We start from the raw sequence: 20,997 nt of genomic DNA on the forward strand, positions 1-20,997 counted from the left end.
AAATGAAAGAGTGTATAATTTTAAGAAAAAAAATACAGAGCCTTTAAAGTGTGTATATAATCCATTTGACATATAATCCATTTATATGTCAAAAATTTTTAAAAATTAACAATTAAGTACTATTACTTACATAACCATGTATATATAAAATGTTTCTGGAAGGATGGACAAGAAAAACAGGTTTTTTACCTGGAAGAAGTAAGGGATTATGGTCGGAGGTAGATTTACTTGTCACACAGGATATCTTTATACACCTTTGAATTTTTATGCCATATGTATGTATTACCTATTTTTAAAACATTTTCAATGTGCTCAGAAAGTCATTCTGTTGTGCATAGGATAAGGAAAAAGACAATTAAAGACATACATAAAATGTATACAATCCCTTTCTACAACTTTTATAAATCTTTTTAAAAAGAGAATTCTAATAAAGTTAACAGGCAGTCAAAACTACACACTAAATTTTTTGCACAAATATTAAGGCATACTATATTCAAGACTCAGTAACACGGCAATATTTTATATTTTGGTTTTAGAACCCATTTCCTCTTTTAAGAAAAATTAATAACTGTCAATTTTTATAGGGAGAAATATTTCCACTATTCTTTTTAATGAGTTGCCATTTGGCTTTGGTTTCAAACAAATTTTTAAGGCATTACTAACAGTATTTACATATGAATCACCTCCCAATGGCTATGTTATTATGATTTCTATTTTTATCTCTCTCAGACTTTGAGAGAGATAAAAATAGTGTTTCAAAAATATCTGCTTTGGCAAAAATTGAGTCACTCAAGAGGGGAGAGGAATGAGCAATAGGATGTAGGAGGGAGGAGAATTATTGGTTAATAAATTTTATCTTCTAAATCACTGAAATTCAAAAAGTACCAAGGATGGCAATATCATGGCTAATGTTCAAAAATTGGCTAATGTCAAACATTTCCAGTGAATTATAATCATGAGGGGTTATTCAAAGTTCAACATAAATCAAAACACCAGAAAATATCTACTTGCCATGTTTAATTTATAAGGTCAACTGAAGGTAAAATCCATACAGTTCTAATTTTTTTTTAAGCTTTTTGGTAGAAATTAAGAATTACAGACTCGTGGACTACCTAACAATTGTTTCATTATCGAACATTAACCCACAACAAATTACTTGCACTAGTTTAGGATTCTTAAACTTGCAACGATTGTCTTCTGAAGCAATAAAACTAGCTCTTAATGCGGCACACTATATTAATTTTTAATACTTGCTAAACTTTCATATGAGCATGAAAAATGAGAATACTATCTAGTAGCTTAGTTTTTAAGATATAAAATTTTTCACAAGCTGAAAAAACAGAAAGGTCTTCTGTAATAAATTTACTATACCCTATAATAACATGCACATGGAAATAGCACTCACAAAGAAATGAGCAGTATAGTATGATGGTTAAAGGCATAGACCTGGTGGAGGAGGAGGCAGTAGAAGAAAAAGAAAGAAAGGAAAAGACCTGGGGCCCAACTGCTTCAGTTCTACCATATACTACCTGTATGAACTGGACTAATCACTGAAGTTTTCTGTGCCTCCATTTCTTCACTTCTCAAATGACAACAATAAGAGTATCTCTTTCATATGGTTCATGTGAGGAATACATAGCCTAATATATGTAAAGCAATTAGAACATTACCTGGCACTCAGTAAACACTCAATAAATGTTACCTAACATTGGTATTAAAACCAGTGTGAGTATCAGTAATCTTCCACAGAGATAATAGTCTGAGGAATAAAGACATTACACATAAGTACTAGGGAAACAAGACAGAGATAATAAGGTATAATATAAAAACCTCACCTACAAACTGGCAAGAAATTACAGTATAAAAACTTATAACCTAACTTCTGAAGTTTTGTTGTTTACAAACAGAGTACTCAGTCAAGCCATAATACTCATGCTCTTGACAAATTACATACCATTGTTTGCCATGACACAATCCTCTAAGGCATGACAATGGAGATCAGTGAATCTTCTAATATGGCACACGTAGAGTGGGATTTTAACTAGCCACCATATGAAGTGGCTAGGCATACTTGGGACTAACAGATGCTCTACCTCTGTTCAAATAATAGCCAACAAAGTTACTGCCACAGAACCCTAAGAGCTAAGAAAAAGACTTACAACCTAATCAAATTTACTGTCTTCCTTGTTGCTTTCTCTTTTGCCTTTGACCCAATCTAATTCAAAATGCCTTTCATGAAATGAATGTTTGCACTTTGTACTTTGGCCATATGACTGAGTTGTAGAACTGTGTATCAGACTCAGCTGATCATTTCAGGTATAAAGGCATACCTCTTTTCTCTGCTCAGTTACACACCTTCAATCAATATTCTGAGTCACTGTCCTGTCCAGAGAGCTACCCTAATGTTCTATAGACTAACTCAAGCTCCTTTATCTGCTCACTCATCTTTCCCTTTTTTTTTTTTAAGACAGTCTCGCTCTGTCTCCCAGGCTGGAGTACAGTGGTGCAATCTCAGCTCACCATAACCTCTGCCTTCCAGGCTCAAGGGATTCTACTGCCTCAGCCTCCTGAGTAGCTAGGATTACAGGCGTGCACCACCATGCCTGGCTAATTTTTATATTTTTTAGCACAGACAGGGTGTCACCATGTTGGCCAGGCTGGTCTCAAACTCCTGACCTCAAGCAATCTACCCACTTTGGCCTCCCAAAGTGCTGGGATTACAGGTGTCAGCCACTGCACCTGGTCTCTTTTCCTAAAGTTCAGTTCAATTTATATAAAAAGCAAACTTCTAGCCAATAATTCACAATTGGGTAATTCACATATGGCTCATCAAGAATTGGCTGCATTTTAGAATGCAATTTTAAAATTAAATTTAGACTTCACTAAACAAAGATATCTACTTATTAATTTTTCTAATCTAACTAGAGAGTTAAAGAATTGATAGAGTACAAACATAGTACGGTGTCATCTTTGAGGACAGTATCAAAACTTTTGTGTTTATTTTCTAAACTGAATAATTGTTAATACATTTCCATAATAACATAACATTTCCTATTTCCTTACACACTAATTCACTTAATCCACACAATCCTTTGTGCTAGACATTACTATCTCCATTTTATAAACGAGGAGGTACATAAACACCAATGAAATAGACGCATGTTATTTTGTTAGGCTCTTCAAAAAGTTCTTATTCTAGAGAAAAGGCTATTCATGAGAAAAGTGGTTAACCGAAATGAAATATTCCAAAGTAAATTTTCAATCTTTTCAATAATGCTAAGTAAGCCCTTTACAACCTAAAAGTTCTCTCCCTCTATCAATACTTTCTCTCTGTAGTTAAATGTTCCTGCAGTACTTCTTGTTCTGAACATGCTAGGCCTGGCGGGGCAAGAATTTGCCTTGGCCCTCCTCAGCTACCTAATAAATTCATACAGGACACGCCGAATGCAATAATAGCCAGGGATGTGGCCTTTCATGGCTTTTGCTAAACCTTTGACTGGCCTTGCAAAAACTATTTTTGAACTTTAGGGACGGTATAACCGATTAATTAAGTTGCCCAAAACCAAATTTGAATTGTGTTTACCTGTCATCTAAATGTCATAGTAGATAACAGTTCTAGGTACCACTGACAAATGGTGAAAAATGTGCTGTATACATCTGTAAGTAAACTTAAGACTGACTTAAGAAAAGCATCCAAGTTAGGATTGAAAGTGTTCCCCTCCCCTTGCCCCAAGGTTTAGCTGTAGAAGTAAATAAGAGGAGCCCTTGAATTTGAATCAAAGTGGCCTTTAGGAAATTAAGTAGTTATGTTCTACAAGAAGCACAAAGACAAAAAGAATATCTAATCCTTTGTTGGCAGGAAATTACTTTATATAATTTGTACAAAAGCAAATGTCAGTATGTGTGCTGCTGATTGTGAGGTAAATGAGAGGAAAAGGAAAATCCTAGAATTTTATAAATTAAAAATAAAATTTCAAAATGCAATAGAAGTTACTAAACATACTTATAGGAACGCAATGAAGAACAAAAAATTCTGCATTTAGAACTAACTATATATGTTTTTAAGTGTAAAGCTCAGAAGGGGGTTTTCCTGTTAACTAGGGATTAAATTCTTAAGGACCATCTAGTTTTTCTTTCTGTCCTTTACTGAATTGTTTTTGAGTTCTGAAACATTTCTCTGCCTTAATATGTGCAATATTCAAAATATAAAACCTACAGATAATGTCATTTAAGAGCATCAGAGCAACCATTATGATATAAATATTTATTATATAAGAATGCAAACATATAGAGATTCCTACAATAATAGAAATGGAAACATACCTGAATATCTAAGACCACATCCGAAAGGTGTCTTCTAAATTAAATCCCAATTATCAAAATCAATTATTAACAAATTCCCATTAAATGTGTTCATTCAATTCCAGTTAATTTTGGCTAACCTAGGCTGGGCACGGTGGCTCATGCCTCTAATTCCCATTAAATGTGTTCATTAAATTCCAGTTAATTTTGGCTAACCTAGGTTGGGCGCGGTAGCTCACGCCTGTAATCCCAGCACGTTAGGAGGCTGAGGCAGGGGAATCACTTGAGGTCAGGAATTCAAGAGTAGCCTGGCCAAAATGGTGAAACCCCATCTCTACGAAAAATAGAAAAGTTAGGAGGACATGGTGGTACGTGCCTGTAGTCCCAGCTACTCAGGAGGCTGAGACAGGAGAATCTCTTGAACCTGGGAGGCAGAGGTTTCAGTGAGCTGAGATCATGCCACTGCACTCCAGCCTGGCGACAGAGTGAGACTCTGTCTCAAAACAGAAAAAAAAAAAAAAAAAGGTCAGGCCTAATTTTGGCTCACCTAAACTTTATTAAATCATTCTGCAAATATTTATTAACCACCTAGTGGTTCTAGATAACTTAGCTACAATGGGGAGGAAAAAAAAGAGTCCCCGCCATTTGTTTTACATACCCTAATATTAACCAATATATAAACTTTCAAACGCTTAACTGTGTTCAGATCTCTTGATAAATATATTTCCCAAAATATTTGGAATCAACAACTTATCATTCAGTAGTATTCCAAAGAGAAATTCTAAAAAGGAAGAGGGTTATCTGGCACAGAACTATGCCAGCAAAAATGAAATAGATTTCTTTTTCAGTAAATTTAAATCACACTGCCAGAATATAGAATCTAGACCGGGCACAGTGGCTCATGCCTGTAATCTCACTGCTTTGGAAGGTCGAGGAAGGCTGATCACTTGAGGTCAGGAGTTCAAGACCAGCCATGGCCAACATGGTGAAACCCCATCTCTACTAAAAATACAAAAATTAGCCGGGTGTAGTGGTGGATGCCTGTAGTCCCAGCTATTCAAGAGACTAAGGCAGGAGAATCACTTGAACCAGGGAGATGGAGGTTACAGGGAGCCAAGATTGTGCTACTGCACTCCTGCCTGGGCGACAGGGTGAGACTCTGTCTCAAAAAAAAAAAAAAAAAAAAGAATTTAACATTTCTCATATAATGCTCAAACTATTTTTCTTTTAATCTATTCCTGATTGCCTTATCATATCAAATAATTGATTTTTTAATATCACTTGGCATTTTATGTGCTTTAATAGAGCACAGTTTGCTTTACTAAACCACAATGTGTTTAGGCAGCACCAAAGCAGTAAAATATGCATCTTAAAAGTTAAGAGATTTCGGCCGGGCGTGGTGGCTCAAGCCTGTAATCCCAGCACTTTGGGAGGCCGAGACGGGCGGATCACGAGGTCAGGAGATCGAGACCATCCTGGCTAACACGGTGAAACCCCGTCTCTACTAAAAATACAAAAAAAAAAAACTAGCCGGGCGAGGTGGCGGGCGCCTGTAGTCCCAGCTACTCCGGAGGCTGAGGCAGGAGAATGGCGTAAACCCGGGAGGCGGAGCTTGCAGTGAGCTGAGATCCAGCCACTGCACTCCAGCCTGGGCGACAGAGCAAGACTCCGTCTCAACAACAACAACAACAACAACAACAACAACAACAACAAAAAAAAAAAAGTTAAGAGATTTCTTGGCAACAATTTTAATTCCCCCAAATAATCAGCATTCTGAATATATGACAGTAACTGGTAGAACTGTATAACATATAGATGTCTTGCTGTGACCTTTTACATCTCCCTCCCCCAAATGTATCAGTAACTTTACCCTAGTTATAACTGGAGTAGCTATAAATATATAAATACATAGATATTATATATTAATATAAATGCAGTATATAACTTGACCAAGAACATTTCTATTTATTTAAGCACATTGAAATTAATAGGTAAGCTAAACTATAAACCTTCGTGTGAAGGGGAGGGAGAGGAGAGTACGAATTGGGAACAAATGCTAATGTGTATGGGATTTCTTTTTTGGGTGTTGAAGATGTTCTAAAATTAGAGTGTGGTGATGGTTGCACAACTCTGAGAATATACTAAAAACGACTGAACTGTATGCTTAAAATGGGTGAATTTTATGGTATGTGAAAGATATCTGAATAAAGCTGAAGAACAAAAGTCCTCCATATAAACAAGTTCATCAAGATCCTGTCTCTAAAAGCACCCACAGATATATAACTATTGCTTCCCTTATTGTCCAGTTCCTATATAATTAATCCATCATTTTATTCACTAAGAGAGCTACTAATTTTAAAGATAACAATCGAAAGTAGTATAATATCCCATCTTTGGGATTCAGTTTTGCTTAAGTCAATAGGGGTTTTAAACAATTACTACTTCACATAACTTTAATACAAACCAATCACTCCAAAGAAAACACCTCTACATAGGTTCTTATACCTGGTAATCCAAAATGCTGAATCCCAAACCTTTACAATCTTTTACTAGTTCAACAATCTTGACTTCAGGGGACCACAGTGCTAATTCCCCATCATCATCTTCTTCAGCATTGACATCCATATCGCGGTCAATCTGAAATACCAAAGAAGATAAATGCTTCAAAACATTATGCTTTCAATTCTGAAAAGAATGCACATATCAAGAATCTCACAGCTTCTTCTCAAACTGGGAATTCTCTTTGGCATGCGTAGTTTTTCTTTCTAATCTTTGCAAAAGGGCCATGCTCTGGGGCACACACATTCCAGGATAAGATCTTCATAAAAATTCAAGCGCTTAAAAATTCAGACTGTTCATACAGTTTATTAAAGAATTTATTTCATTCAAAGTATTAACACTGACCTCTTATACTTCAATGAGTTCTGTCATCCCATTAGAAGCATAAAAGGAAAAATATGCAATTTAAGTAAATGAAAACATCATACATAGTAGAAGCTTATAAGATATGTAAGTAGCGATACTTGGATTCATAATTACAGACAGAGACAAAGAAAGAGATGTCAACACAGAGATAGGCTGGAGCAGGACAGGGAAACCACTTCTGCTGGCTCCTGGAAGTTTTCAAGAAAAACTTTACTAGGAAATAAGGTGAGAAAAAAAAAAAAAAAATCCAAGTCTTTGGTCATTACATAAGTCTAAAATGAATAAAAATCACTGAGTTGAAATAATGAAAACCTAATTTTAGAAGAAATAGGTCAGCACAACTGCCCAGCATACAGTTCTTTTGTTACTTTTCTTGATTTTCCTCCTGAAAGTCCCTCTATTCTAGACTCCCTGTCTTTTTAGGAAGAAGAGTCATTGCTATGTGGTATTCCAGGAAGTTAAATGAGAGGGTCAATGGATCTACTATGCAGAAGAAAGGCTGCTTCAAAAACCTTCTGTTTTTATACTAATTACAGCATTGTACTGTTGTTTTCATCTGATTGACATTCCCCAAAATGCTCTAAACTTCTATCTGAAGCTCAAAAACTACCTTTTATAGCCCAAGCAATGAACAAAATACCTGGCTCCTAAGCTAGAAAGGGAACTCTACGAGGGCTACCACAGAGTTTACCATGGTTATCAGCTCAACCGTAAAATGCCTGGCTCATAGCAGGCATATAATAAATATTTGTTCACTACATTAAAAATTACCTATCTTTCAGTGTGTTTCTCTTGAAACTCCTTCTCAATAAAGGCACCAAGTAAATAATTTTTTAAAGTAGACTTCCTAAAACTTTGGGTAACCTCAGTAAATAAAAATGCATCATCTCTACAAACATAATTTTGAAACACCAGTTTAAGAGCGTCAATTTAATGTAATCAAAAAAGGGAAGGGAAAATCCTATATAATTAGGAAAATAGCTAGTTTAAAAATTTTATTTTGGCTGGGCGCGGTGGCTCAAGCCTGTAATCCCAGCACTTTGGGAGGCCGAGACGGGCGGATCACGAGGTCAGGAGATCGAGACCATCCTGGCTAACCCGGCGAAACCCCATCTCTACTAAAAAATACAAAAAATTAGCCGGGCGTGGTGGCGGGCGCCTGTGGTCCCAGCTACTTGGGAGGCTGAGGCAGGAGAATGGCGTGAACCCGGGAGGCGGAGCTTGCAGTGAGCTGAGATCCAGCCACTGCACTCCAGCCTGGGCGACAGAGCAAGACTCGGTCTCAAAAAAAAAAAAAAAAAAAATTATTTTATTTATGTATTTATGTATGTATTAATTCTTTCCAACATTTTAGGTTCAGGGGGTATGTATGCAGGTTTGTTACATGGGTAAATTGTGTGTCACAGGAGTCTAATGTACAGATTATTTTGTCACCCACATAATAAGCATAGTGCCTGACAGGTAGTTTTCTCATCCCCACCCTCCTTCTACCCTCTACCCTCAAGTAGGTCTCAGCGTATATTGTTCTCTTCTTTGTGTCCATGTGTACTCAATGTTTAGCTCCCACTTATTAATGAGAACATGTGGTATTTGGTTTTCTGTTTCTGTTTTAACTTGCTTAGGATAATGGCCTCTGGCTCCATTCAGGTTGCTGCAAAGAACATGATTTCATTCTTTTTTCTGACTGGATAGTATTCCATGGTGTCTATGTACCACATTTTCTTTATCTAATCCACTGTTGATGAACATGAGGTTGGTTCCACGTCTTTGCTATTGGGAAAACTACTGTGATGAACATACACATGCATCTTTATGGTAAAACAACTTATATTCCTCTGGGCATATATGAAGTAATGGACTGCTGGGTTGAATGGTAGTTCTGTTTTAAGTTCTTTGAGAAATCTCCAAAATGCTTTCCACAGTGACTGAACTAATTTACATTCTCACCAGCAGTGCCAAGTATTTCCTTTTCTCCACAACCTCCCCAGCATCTGTTATTTTTTAACTTTTTAATAATGGTCATTGTGACTGGTATAAGATGGTATCTCATTGTAGTTTTGATTTGCATTTCTCTAATGATCAGTGATATTAAGCATTTTTTCACATAGTGGTTGGCCGTATATATGTCTTCTTTTGAGAAGTGTCTGTGCGCGTCCTTTGCCCATTTTTTAATGGGGCTGTCTGTTTTTTCTCACTGTTTTAAGTTATTTCTAGATTCTGGATATTAGATCTTTGTCAGATGCATAGTTTACAAGTATTTTCTTTCAGTCTGTAGGTTGCCCATTTACTCTGTCGATAGTTTCTTTTGCTGTGCAAAATCTCTAGTTTAATTAAGTGCCACTTGTCAATTTTTATTTTTGTTGCAATTGCTTTTGGAATCTTCATCATGAAATCTTTGCCAAGGCCAATATCCACAATGGTAGTTCCTAGGTTTTCTTCTAGGGTTTTTATAGTTTTAGGTTTTACATTTAAGTCTTTAATCCATGTTGAGTTGATTTTTGTATATGGTGAAAGGAAGGGGTCCAGTTTCAATCTTCTGCATAAGGGTAACCAGTTTTCCCAGCAACATTTTCCAAATAGGAAGTCCATTCCCCATTGCTTGTTATTGTCAGCTTTGTTAAACAGCAGATGATTGTAGATGTGCACCTTTATTTCTAGGTTTTCTAACCTGTTCCATTGATCTATGTGTCTATTTTTGTACCAATACCATGCTGTTTTGGTTACTACAGGCTTGTAGTATAGTTTGAAGACGGGTAGTGTGATACTCTGGCTTTGTTCTTTTTGCTTAGGACTGCTTTGGCTATTTGGGCTCTTTTTTGGTTCCAAAAAAATTTTCAAAAAATTTCCTTAAAATTTAGAAAAATTTTAGAATAGTTATTTTCTAATTCTGTGAAAAAAGTCACAGAAATAGCGTTGAATCTACAAATTGCTTTGGGCAGTATGGCCATTTTAACAGTATTGATTCTTCCTATCCATGAGGATGGTATGTTTTTCTATTTGCATCATCTCTAATTTCTATCAGCAGTGTTTTATAATTCTCATTGTAGATATCTTTCACCTCCCTGGTTAGCTGTATTCCTGTTATTTTGTTCTTTTTGTGGTTATTGTGAATGGGACTGAGTTCCTAATTGGTTCTCAGCTTGGATGTTACTGGCGTAAAGAAATGTTACTGGTTTCTGTACAGTGATATTGTATCCTGAAACTTTGCTGAAGTTGTTTATCAGATCTAGGAGGTTTTGGGCAAGAGACTATGGGGTAGAAAAACATTTTTTAAATTAGGATTGGTCCAGATCTTAAAATGTCACTGCAGGACACAGGTGGTCAATAACTGATCCACAGTGGACTGAACCTAAACATGGGAACAATATGAAGCTGAAAACTTGAAATGAGTGGAAACTTTATGGATCAATAACCTCTGCATATTTCAGTATGATGTGTGGAAGTGATATACTTAAAAATAAAACACTTATATCTTCCAACAAAAAGTAAAGTTCCATTGGCTAATACAACATGACTGATGTTTTACTAGGGCATTTAATACCCTCACTGATTAATGAATATTAGAATTTTGGCTGAGCTGCCTAACCAGATAGGGTTTAAGAATACACGATGGTATTAGGAGAAATGAAAAAAAGAGACAGATGGAAAAAGAGCCAAGATTTTAAGAAACCGCATACAATTACAAAACCTGTGTTTATAGAAATTTCAAGGCATTCAAGGTACATAAGATATTATACTGCAACCTGAAATATATCACTTTGATACAATCAATTCAGCATAACTCCTGTATTTACAGGATGGAAAGCAATCAACTAATGGGCAGCAAGGTTGACATTTAGCATAATTCAAAGCTGTTGTTCACCATTGTGGTAAAGCATGACAGACAGGGGCAGAAAGTCAGCAAGTGGGGTTTGTGATTTACACACCTTGCAAGATTAGATTAAAGGCATTGTTATCAGCCTTCAGAGGGAACCCACCACCCACATTTCATTTTGGTAAGGATAGCAAGTCACAAAAGTGTGGCATTTGAGTACCCTCCTTGAAACAGTTTTTACAAAAGTTAAACATTTTTTTAAAAAAGAGTCAACCAATAATCAAAAATTTACCAAGCCCCTCTTATATGCCTAATATAGACTAAAAACACCATGAATAGAAAATGATTTTAAGTTATGGCCTTTGCCCACTATGAGCTGACAGTCTTCTTGGATAAACAAGATTAACACATACTATAGTATCTATAAGACAGTGCTAGATTCTTATGTACTTCAGGACATAAGAAAACAAAAACGGATGGACTGGCAAAGACTCAAACAACCATAGCCAACTGTTACTGAGCACTTCCCACGTGCAAGGCATTATGTTAAGAACATGCTCACATGACCGCATTTCCTTCTTGCACAAACTCACGAGATGGGTAAGTATGATAAGTATCACCGTTTTTCAAAGGAAAAATATGAACAGAAAGTCATTTGTCCAAAGATTCACAATTATTAGGTAGTAGGGGCAGGATTAGTTTCACGTGTACTGAAATCCAGAACTTAAGTAAAAGGCCCTATGAATGTAAACTGGTGTTTAGTGGAATTACAATCTAAAAGAGATTGAAAAGGGGGGAAGCAGCATAAAAGATGAGGTTACAAATAGCATAAGATGGCAAAGCATGTACTCAAAACTCTTCCGCTGGGTACAGTGGCTCACACCTGTAATCCCAGCACTTCGTGAGGTTGAGGTGGGAGGATTGCTTGAGTCCAGGAGTTTGAGACCACCCTGGGAAATATGGCAAGACCCTGACTGTAGGAAAAAAATTTTTAGTTAGCTGGGTGTGCTGGCACGTGCCTGTGGTCCCAGCTACTTGGGAGGCTGAGGCAGGAGGACTGCTTGAGCCCAGAAGGTCAAGGCTACAGTGAGCCATGTTCAAAACACTACGCTCCAGCCTGGGGAGATCCTGTTTAAAAAAAAAAAAAAAAAAAAAAAAACTCTTTTCATAATCATAATGCTCTTTAAAAAAAAAAAAAAAGAGTACCAAGAGCATATAAAGTGTTATTCCACTCTCTGGTCTTCTGAAGGGTTTTATAGCAATTTCCAGACTCCCTTTGAAATGTATCATACAGAAGTCTTTTTTTTTTTTTGAGACGGAGTTTTGCTCTTGTTGCCCAGGCTGGAGTGCAATGGTGAGATCTTGGCTCACTGCAACCTCCTCCTCCCGGGTTCAAGTGATTCTCCTGCCTCAGCCTCTCAAGTAGGTGAGATTACAGGCGTGCGCCACCATGCCCGGCTAATTTTTTGTACTTTTAGTAGAGACGAGGTTTTTCCATATTGCTGGTCAGGCTGGTCTCCAACTCCCAACCTCAGGTGATCCGCCTGCCTCGGCCTCCCAGAGTGCTGGGATTACAGGTGTGAGCCACCGTGCCTGGCTGAGTTTCATATTTTTAAGGCTCTGAAAAAGGGAAGTACATTAGATATGCAACACTCACAAACACCTTAACATTATATAAGACAAACTGAGTTGAACTGGAAGCCAAAAGTAATGAATCCAGGCAATTACTAAAAAAAAAGATTCTCTAAAATCAAAATGCATGTACATCAATGTTGCCAACATGTCAAGGAAAGGGAAGGAAAGAATTTTTTGATGTTAAATGAAGAGTAACAATTTGAAAAGCTATGCATTGCTGCCTTAGTCAAGTAAAAAAAGAGCAGAGGGGAGTGGTTTCCCCTCTCTTCATATTGCAGTACAGTCTTCAGGGCACCTTTGATGAATGGGCCTGCCTGTGGGAACCGCACTATATTCATTTAGTACCTCCATCTCAGGAAGAGAGGTTTCAGCGCGCCTTGGTTCATCGACAGAAGCCTCATCATCAAACAATCTCCGACAGCAAACCAAAGTAAAAGGGGGTGGCACTTCTTTAAGAAAGGAGACTGCTTCTCGGCGAGATTTTCCATAGAGCTGCGTGCCATTGACCTAGGAAGACAAGGGGATAAGTCAGAACTGAGGTAGCCCCACACGAAAAAACAAAAATCTCTTATTTATATCAATCTACCAAATGAAAATAGGACATCATTTTATTTTCCCTGTAAACAAGGGGACTCATTTTAATCATATTATGATAAAATAATATGCAAATAAAAATGTTAGAAATCCTTAAAATTTTTAAAATCTAAGGCTAAATCTTTGCATGTCTTGATGGATAAAGTATAAAATGCATGCAGAGTATGCCCTTACTGGGTAAGGATCTACCTAATTTTTTGCAGCACTGTGGTTTCTCCTTTCAATACTCCAATGTCATATTCTCTCACCTACCTCTACTCAGCTCTCCTTAAACACACTATCATTTACAGCCCTTTAAGACTGTTTCCTTTTGCATTTTCATTTTATAAGAATACCATTACAGAAATTTAAGGATGTTAAAAAAAACTGTTTTATTTACTACTTAAAGTATAGCTAATAAGTCTAGAATACTTGACTGTCAAAATTTAACATCAGTCCACAGTATTTTTTCACATCTCATACACTCTTAATACCATCCTAGAAAAATAACTTCTATTGAAAAGAAATATACATAACTTTGCATCAGTTACATTCTTATATGCTCTGCTATACAGCAATCAAGTATACATAGAAAATACCAAAATAATTTTTAAAATAATTTTATTCAAGTGTCTCATATTGTTTAAAAGAAAAAGGTATTCTTTATTAATGATTAATCCTTGTCACCAAAAAATTACCTAAATTTCATATTACTTTTGGTGCATAATAATAATACTTGGCACCAAAGATGATTTGGCTACATAATTCTAATTTTTCATATATATGACTTGAGCTCAAAGGGTCCTGTCAGTTCTAACTATAGGTCTCTAAAAGCTGATCTGTCTGCTACTCCCAAAAAGCTGAGGCATGAACAGAATCCAGACAACAAATAATCTTTTCACATCTGACTCCTACCCTCCTGGGAGGGTTGAGAAGCATTATTTGCTTTAAAGATATTTCTAGTCTGGCTAATTTCTAATAGGTGCCGTGCTAATGTTCAGATAACTGGCCAGCCTGACTTTACTGGGAGAAGCCCTTCTACAAATCTTTCACTGCACCAGAGAGGAAATGGACACTGGGTTGCTGGAAACCTTCAGCAGCAGGCTGAGTCTCAGGTCAACCATCCCTGGGAACCACTCTCAAGCCTGTAACATATCAAGCACTTAGCCGTCAAGTCAGACATATCTCCCTGCCTCTTAATTATTTACAAAGAAACCACCACTTGGTAAAGAGACCCACGTGCACTTTAGGAAGCTAGCTCTACTGGTAAGTCTTCAGGAGAAATGAAGAGGTGTAAGGGGACAGCAAGCTCAGCAGCTGATGAAAGGTTTTTCCTTGGAATAACTGCAAGTCAACCTTTACACAAGAAGAGGCAGGGAGGTACCCATCACTGGTCACACCGTATCCATGATTTCAGCTGGTGTCACAAGTGCACAAAGTTCTCAAATCAACTAAGTGGGTAGTAACTTAAACTAAAAAAATGCAAGGAGATAGAATCAGATCAGGAATTCTATCCGTACATGAGTATGAGTTTGTGTTTCACTTCAACAAATTAGAAAGTCACTTTTCAGGTTTTTATCTTGGAGTACCTTTAAATATTTATTTATCTCATTACTTATTCATTTGAATTGTCTCCAATTATTATACCAGTGCCTGGTAGTCCCCCTCACCGCTCTGTTGCTAAAGGGATTGGTCACATTTCCCATTACCAACTCCTATCTAAGGGGATTTATAGCTGCTGTAAATAGCTGCTCTGGGATGAAACTTGGCACAGTGTTCTAACCCCAAAGCATATTTGTGTTTCTTAAGTTCTAAGGAGTACATTAAACACACACACATACACACACACACACACACACCCCACACTTTGAGTTCAGGAGTTTATTTGGCTAACTATACTGAGATTTTTAAATTTTGTATTTTTGGTTATTCAGAAGAAGCTAATTTTTATTTTAGAATTCACAGTATTTCTCAAGGTCCATCAACTTGAGAGCCTCCTAAGTGCTGTCAAATCTCGATTATCCCAAGTTTTTGACTGGAAAATGCACACACACATACACACTTCCAGAGTACAGAACATTGCACAAGGGCGGCCCCACTATTTTACCACATCCAACCATCATCCCAGCCCATAAAGCTTGTTAATATGCCTTTTTCACAGTGATGATATTGCCAATACCCTGTAATGAGATAATGCTTTATAATTTACATGGATGGTATTTCATTAGATCCTTATAAGCTCATAGTGAAGTGGGCATTTATTGATGAAGGAACTGATCCTCAACAAAGTCAAGTGACATGCCAAGGGACACATGCTAACCTGTGGCAATTCAGACCAAAAGTAGCTTTTCTGACTCCAAATCTGTGCTTCTTTCCTTATCTCAAGCTCTTTCACCAGGTATCTATATTTAAGAATTCAAAAAATCTTCACACTACCTTATTATAGCACATTCTTCTACAAGGTGGTAGGCCCATGGGATCCTAGTCTTGGCTAAAGCATACAGAATTGAGCTGATGGCTGGGATCACCTATACTTGCTCTACTGTGATCCAGCCAACATTTCTTTAGCACCTACCACATACTAGTAGTGATTTATACTTAATACCACCAAATTTCACACTTAAAAATGGTTAAAATAGTCAAGGTGTAGTGGCTCATGACTGTAATTCCAGTAATTTGGGAGGCCGAGGTAGAAGAATTGCTTGAGGCCAAGAGTTCAAGACCAGCATGGGCAAAATAGCCAGATCCTGTCTTTACAAAATAACTAAAAAAATTAGTTGGGCATGGTGACGCACAGCTATGGTCCTAGCTACTCGGGAGGTTGAGGTGGGAAGATTGCTTGAGCCCAGGAGTTTGATGCTGAAGTAAGCTATGACCACACCACTGCACTCCAGCCCGGGCAATAGAGTGAGACTCTGACTGTAAAAAAAAAAAAAAAGGAAAAAGGGTTAAAATGGTAAATTTCATGTTACATATATTTTGCCACCAAAAAAAAAAAAAAAAGTGGACCAGGTGCAGTGGCTCACACATGTAATCGCAGCACTTCGGGAGACTGAGGTGGGTGGATTGTTTGAGTCCAAGGGTTCGAGACCAGCTTGGGCAACATAGCAAGACCCCATTTCAAAAAAAAAAAAAAAAAGTGAATTAAATTGGTTATACTCATACCTCCACTTCTCCCAAACAAATGTATCTCATTTCTCAACACCTAATAACTACATACTACAGCAATAGTCTCTAATCTACAAATTATCATGTATGACATCTGCAAAGATATGCCCGTGCCCAGCCAATAAGAAGAGGAAGACCAAAAAGAAAGCATAATTATTCTAACAAAATGCAGGGCATTAATCTGCAGTAAGAAGCCTAATACCATTCCCTTGAAAACCTCTAAAAATAAGCAACTTACTACATCTTAAAACAGGACTCCAATACCCTACCCTCCCATGTTTATGACATTGGAACTGGTGACACTATAACTCAGGTGATTTGTGATGAGAACACATTTTTCTAAAATTTAAAAATTCCTGCCTGTGCCTTTCTTTCCCCACAAACTTTACCTCAAGCAGCTCATCTTCTGGCTGTAGGAGACCCAATGTATCAACAGGACCACCAGAAACAATTGAAGAAATATAATGGTGCCCATCAAAGGAATCCACTTCCACACCAAGCCTCAGCGTGTGAATAGGCAGCAGCTGTAGCAAAACACAAAGCAATGATCAAACATGACAACGACACATCCAGCTATTCATCCTCCATCCACTGCAATTTTGAAGTGAAAAACCCCACCTCTTGAATCAGATCACCAAAATCCTAAAAGAGGACAATAATGGGAAAATTAGCTTCAGGTAAAATATGAAGTCATTGGTCATCTTGTTCTCACTCCTCTTTTCCTTCCAGATTCCCTGGAAACGAAGAGACGGACATATATAGTTTTACTTTCCATTCTAAGCTCCAGGCAGTCCACACTTCTGGTAGTCCCCAGTATATATGCTGTGTTTCACTTTTCTATGGGACTCCCCATCCCCCAGAACATCTTAACTTTCCTTTATTATCTAATTAACTTCTACTCACACTTAAATGCCACGGCAGGAAGCCCTGAGTTTATGTGCCTCCATCTGGGGTTCAAGACCGCTCTGTACACATCTCCATCACAGCTCACAACATACTAGGCTTAGAATTTGTTTTTTGTTTGTTTTTTTGTTTGTTTGTTTGTTTTGGTTTGTTTTTGAGACAGAGTCTCACTCTGTTGCCTAGGCTGGAGTGCAGTACAGTGGTGCAATCTCAGCTCACTGCAACCTCTGCCTCCTGGGTTCAAGCACTTCTCATGCCTCAGCTTCCCAAGTAGCTGGGACTAGAGGCGTGCACCACCACGCTCAGCTAATTTTTTTGTATTCTCATGCCTCAGCTTCCCAAGTAGCTGGGACTAGAGGCGTGCACCACCACGCTCAGCTAATTTTTTTGTATTTTCAGTAGAGATGAGGTTTCACCACATTGAGAATTCCTAGTTTCTTGATTGTCCCTCCTCCACTCCTTACCCGAATGCAGAGTCTGTACCTTGAATCGCCATAACCTCAGCCCTGGAACAGTACCTGGCATTAATATGGGCTCGTTAAATGTTATTTGAAGCAATCCATGAAAAACAGTGCCTCATTTAAGATGTCCTTTTCCATCTAGCCAACTTAAGTGAAAACATTTCCGATTTGGGAAAGGCAATCGTTTATCCATTCTAAGTCTATGAGGATTCATATGGGCTAAGATACAAGTCAAGGGCTGAGAAACTCTAGCCAATGTCGAGTAAAGAGATGAGTGTCTTAGTTGCACTCATCTTTGTTGGTCGTCACGGTCAACCAAACTCCATTCCCCTGACTTTCAAAGACAGACTTAATGATTTCTCATTGTGGCCTTATAATCTCAAATATGGTAAATGGTACTCATGATGACTGACATTTCCTTTATCAACAGTCTGATACCTAAAAATACCAGACCTACTTCGAACTATACTTTATAAGGAGAAAACCCTACACAGGGTGGCAGTGCATTCACCATGTGGCTCTCTTCCTCTTCTCTGTGATCCTCTATCCCTGAGCTTGCCACCTCCCTCAGTCTTCTGCTTTCAGTCCCCAGAGTGCCACAGGCCTTCCTTCAGACAACATTTGAGGCTCACTTTTGTCTCACTATAGATATGCAGACAAATGTGAAGTGGCAAGGAGTCTGGCGGACTAAGACCTCAACACAGGCATGAGGGACTGCTAGCCCTGGGATAATTTCCTGAAAATTAAGTGCTCCTGATCACTAAGCACTTCAGGATCTACAACCATCTCCAGCAAGAAAATGTTCTAGTTCGCTGAATGAAAGGTTAAGATAGTTTTTCCGGCCGGGCGCGGTGACTCACACCTGTAATCCCAGCACTTTGGGAGGCCAAGGCGGGTGGATCACGAGGTCAGAAGATTGAGACCAACCTGGCTAACACGGTGAAACCCCGTCTCTACTAAAAATACAAAAAATTAGCCAGGCGTGGTGGCGGGCGCCTGTAGTCCCAGCTACTCAGGAGGCTGAGGCAGGAGAATGGCTTGAACCCGGGAGGCAGAGCTTGCAGTGAGCCGAGATCGCGTCACTGCACTCCAGCCTGGGCGACAGAGTGAGACTCCATCTCAAAAAAAAAAAGCATCAAAAAGCATGACATGCAGTGTGTGTGAAGGCAGCAATCATCTGTTTCACCCACTCTGTCATTTCAGCACTTTCTGTGCTTCCTCTCTGTGCTTTCTTTCTTCTCACTGCTGCCACTTCATTCTCTTGTCATTGTACCAAATAATGGGTATGGATACACTAAGGAGATATTAGTGTCATGTGGCAGGACATGAAAGGAGGTAAGGAAAAGCTCTCAGAAAAATGTTTCTGTACTAACAGTTTACCTCCCATCTCTGCCAGCTGTCTTCCTTCCTTATTTATGAGCCAGATGCTACAGGGCAGAGAGTTACCAGTGGATCCATCATAGCTCATCCCCAGTGCAGTGCTGGGGCTTATACTGGCTTGAGAGTAGACTGTTAAATTTTCAGTGATTTTGCAAGCTAGTTGTTAAACACAGCTATTATTTAAAATTAAACCACATAAAGTTACAATTAATAAAAATAAATGTAGGCAAGGCATGGTAGCTCACACCTTTAATCCTAACACTTTGGGACGCCAAGGCAGGCAGATCACCTGAGGTTGGGAGTTCGAGACCAGCCTGACCAACATGGAGAAACCCCATCTCTACTAAAAGTACAAAAATTAGCTGAGTGGGTGTAATCTCAGCTATTCGGGAGGCTGAGGCAGGAGAATCACTTGAGGCCAGGGGGCAGAGGTTGCAGTGAGCTGAGACTGAGCCATTGCACTCTAGCCCGCACAACAAGACTGAAACTCCATCTCTAAATGAATAAATAGGCCAGGCACGGTGGCTCACGCCTGTAATCCCAGCACTTTGGGAGGCCGATGTGGGTGGATTGCCTGAGGTCAGGAGTTCAAGACCAGCCTAGCCCAACATGGTGAAACCCTGTCTCTACTAAAAATATAAAAATTGCCTGAGCATGGTGGGGCATGCCTGTAATCCCAGCTACTCGGGAGGCTGAGGCAGGAGAATCCCTCGAGCCTGGGAGGCGGAGGTTGCAGTGAGCCAACAATGCACCACTGCACTCCAGCCTGAGTGAGAGAGAGAGACTCCATTTCAAAAAATTAATTAATTAATTAAATACAGTAACATAAAAAAAGTAACAAGTACTCAAAATCCATCACTTCCTAATTATTTTTCACTCTTTTACTAATATCTATGTTCATGAAGTGATTTATATCTACTATATCTGTACAGAGAGGAACACTCTCTATTAGAACTCAAAGAATACTGAGGGGTGGACAACTGAAAGAGACACATGAAAAGCCTGATTTGGTTAGCTGCTAAATGCAGGTGGGACAAGTAATTAAACAGCCCTATTCCTGCAGAGAAGCCTGCAGCAATGAAGCGCTACTGTGCGTTGCCTCTCGACTCACTGATCAGTAACACCATTTTGGTAGCTTCGTATCTGCCATGGTGAGAGTATTTACACCACAGATATTGGTACATGCTACAAATTGGAGCTACCTTCCCACCCCCCCCATCCCCACCTAGAAACTTACCAGCATACCACTGATCTATGATATAGTTTGGACCTGATATCCAGCATATATGTACAGGGTATAAACTATGTGCAAAGCATTGGGCTATGAGCTGGAAATATAGGATGAAGTCTTTGCCCTCCTAGAACTAACATCTAGCATGGCAGACAGATAATAAATAGGCAAAAAGATAAGTAGACAAAGCAAATACATAAATAAACAACCAATCAACAAGCAGCAGAATTATCACAGTTTTGGTAAGACAAGCAAAGAATATAAGGAAATGCATCCAAGGAATGTGTGACCATTGTGTGGAAAACAAGTAGTTGCTAATTGCATGTTAAGTGCTACAAGGAAGGAGTTGGGGTCATGACATCAGAGCCCCACTAATGGAGGCCATTTTGGAAAGTTGGTCAAAGCAGACTCCACATTGAAGGGGACACTTAAGGTGAGACTTGAGGGATAACGGTGAGTCAGCCCTACAAAAAAGCCTACTGGGGGATGGCTGTGGGAGGTGAGCAAAAAGGATAATTGCTAAATTTCTGGTTTGAGCAAATGAGTAAATGGTGGTAACAACTTCTGCATAGAAATAAGTGCCCAAATTAAAACAAAGATCCCAC

The 20,997-nt window shown here is 38.5% G+C and overlaps 1 protein-coding gene across 4 annotated transcripts in view; it reads right to left on the reverse strand.

Annotated features, from left to right (window-relative positions):
- Positions 1 to 20,997, reverse strand: part of PATJ (PATJ crumbs cell polarity complex component) — a 427,780-nt gene that overhangs the window by 321,091 nt on the left and 85,692 nt on the right. For all 4 annotated transcript variants that reach the window (XM_010370672.2, XM_030912915.1, XM_010370673.2 and 1 more), the window contains exons 15-17: positions 16,807 to 16,941; positions 13,022 to 13,183; positions 6,808 to 6,939 (exon numbers count right to left, since the gene is read on the reverse strand). In XM_010370672.2, the coding sequence (XP_010368974.1) occupies positions 6,808 to 6,939; positions 13,022 to 13,183; positions 16,807 to 16,941 (429 nt within the window). The remainder of the gene's footprint in view (positions 1 to 6,807; positions 6,940 to 13,021; positions 13,184 to 16,806; positions 16,942 to 20,997) is intronic.

This window comes from Rhinopithecus roxellana, chromosome 12 (genome assembly GCF_007565055.1).
Source record: "Rhinopithecus roxellana isolate Shanxi Qingling chromosome 12, ASM756505v1, whole genome shotgun sequence".
In the NCBI taxonomy this organism is placed as follows: Eukaryota; Metazoa; Chordata; class Mammalia; order Primates; family Cercopithecidae; genus Rhinopithecus; species Rhinopithecus roxellana.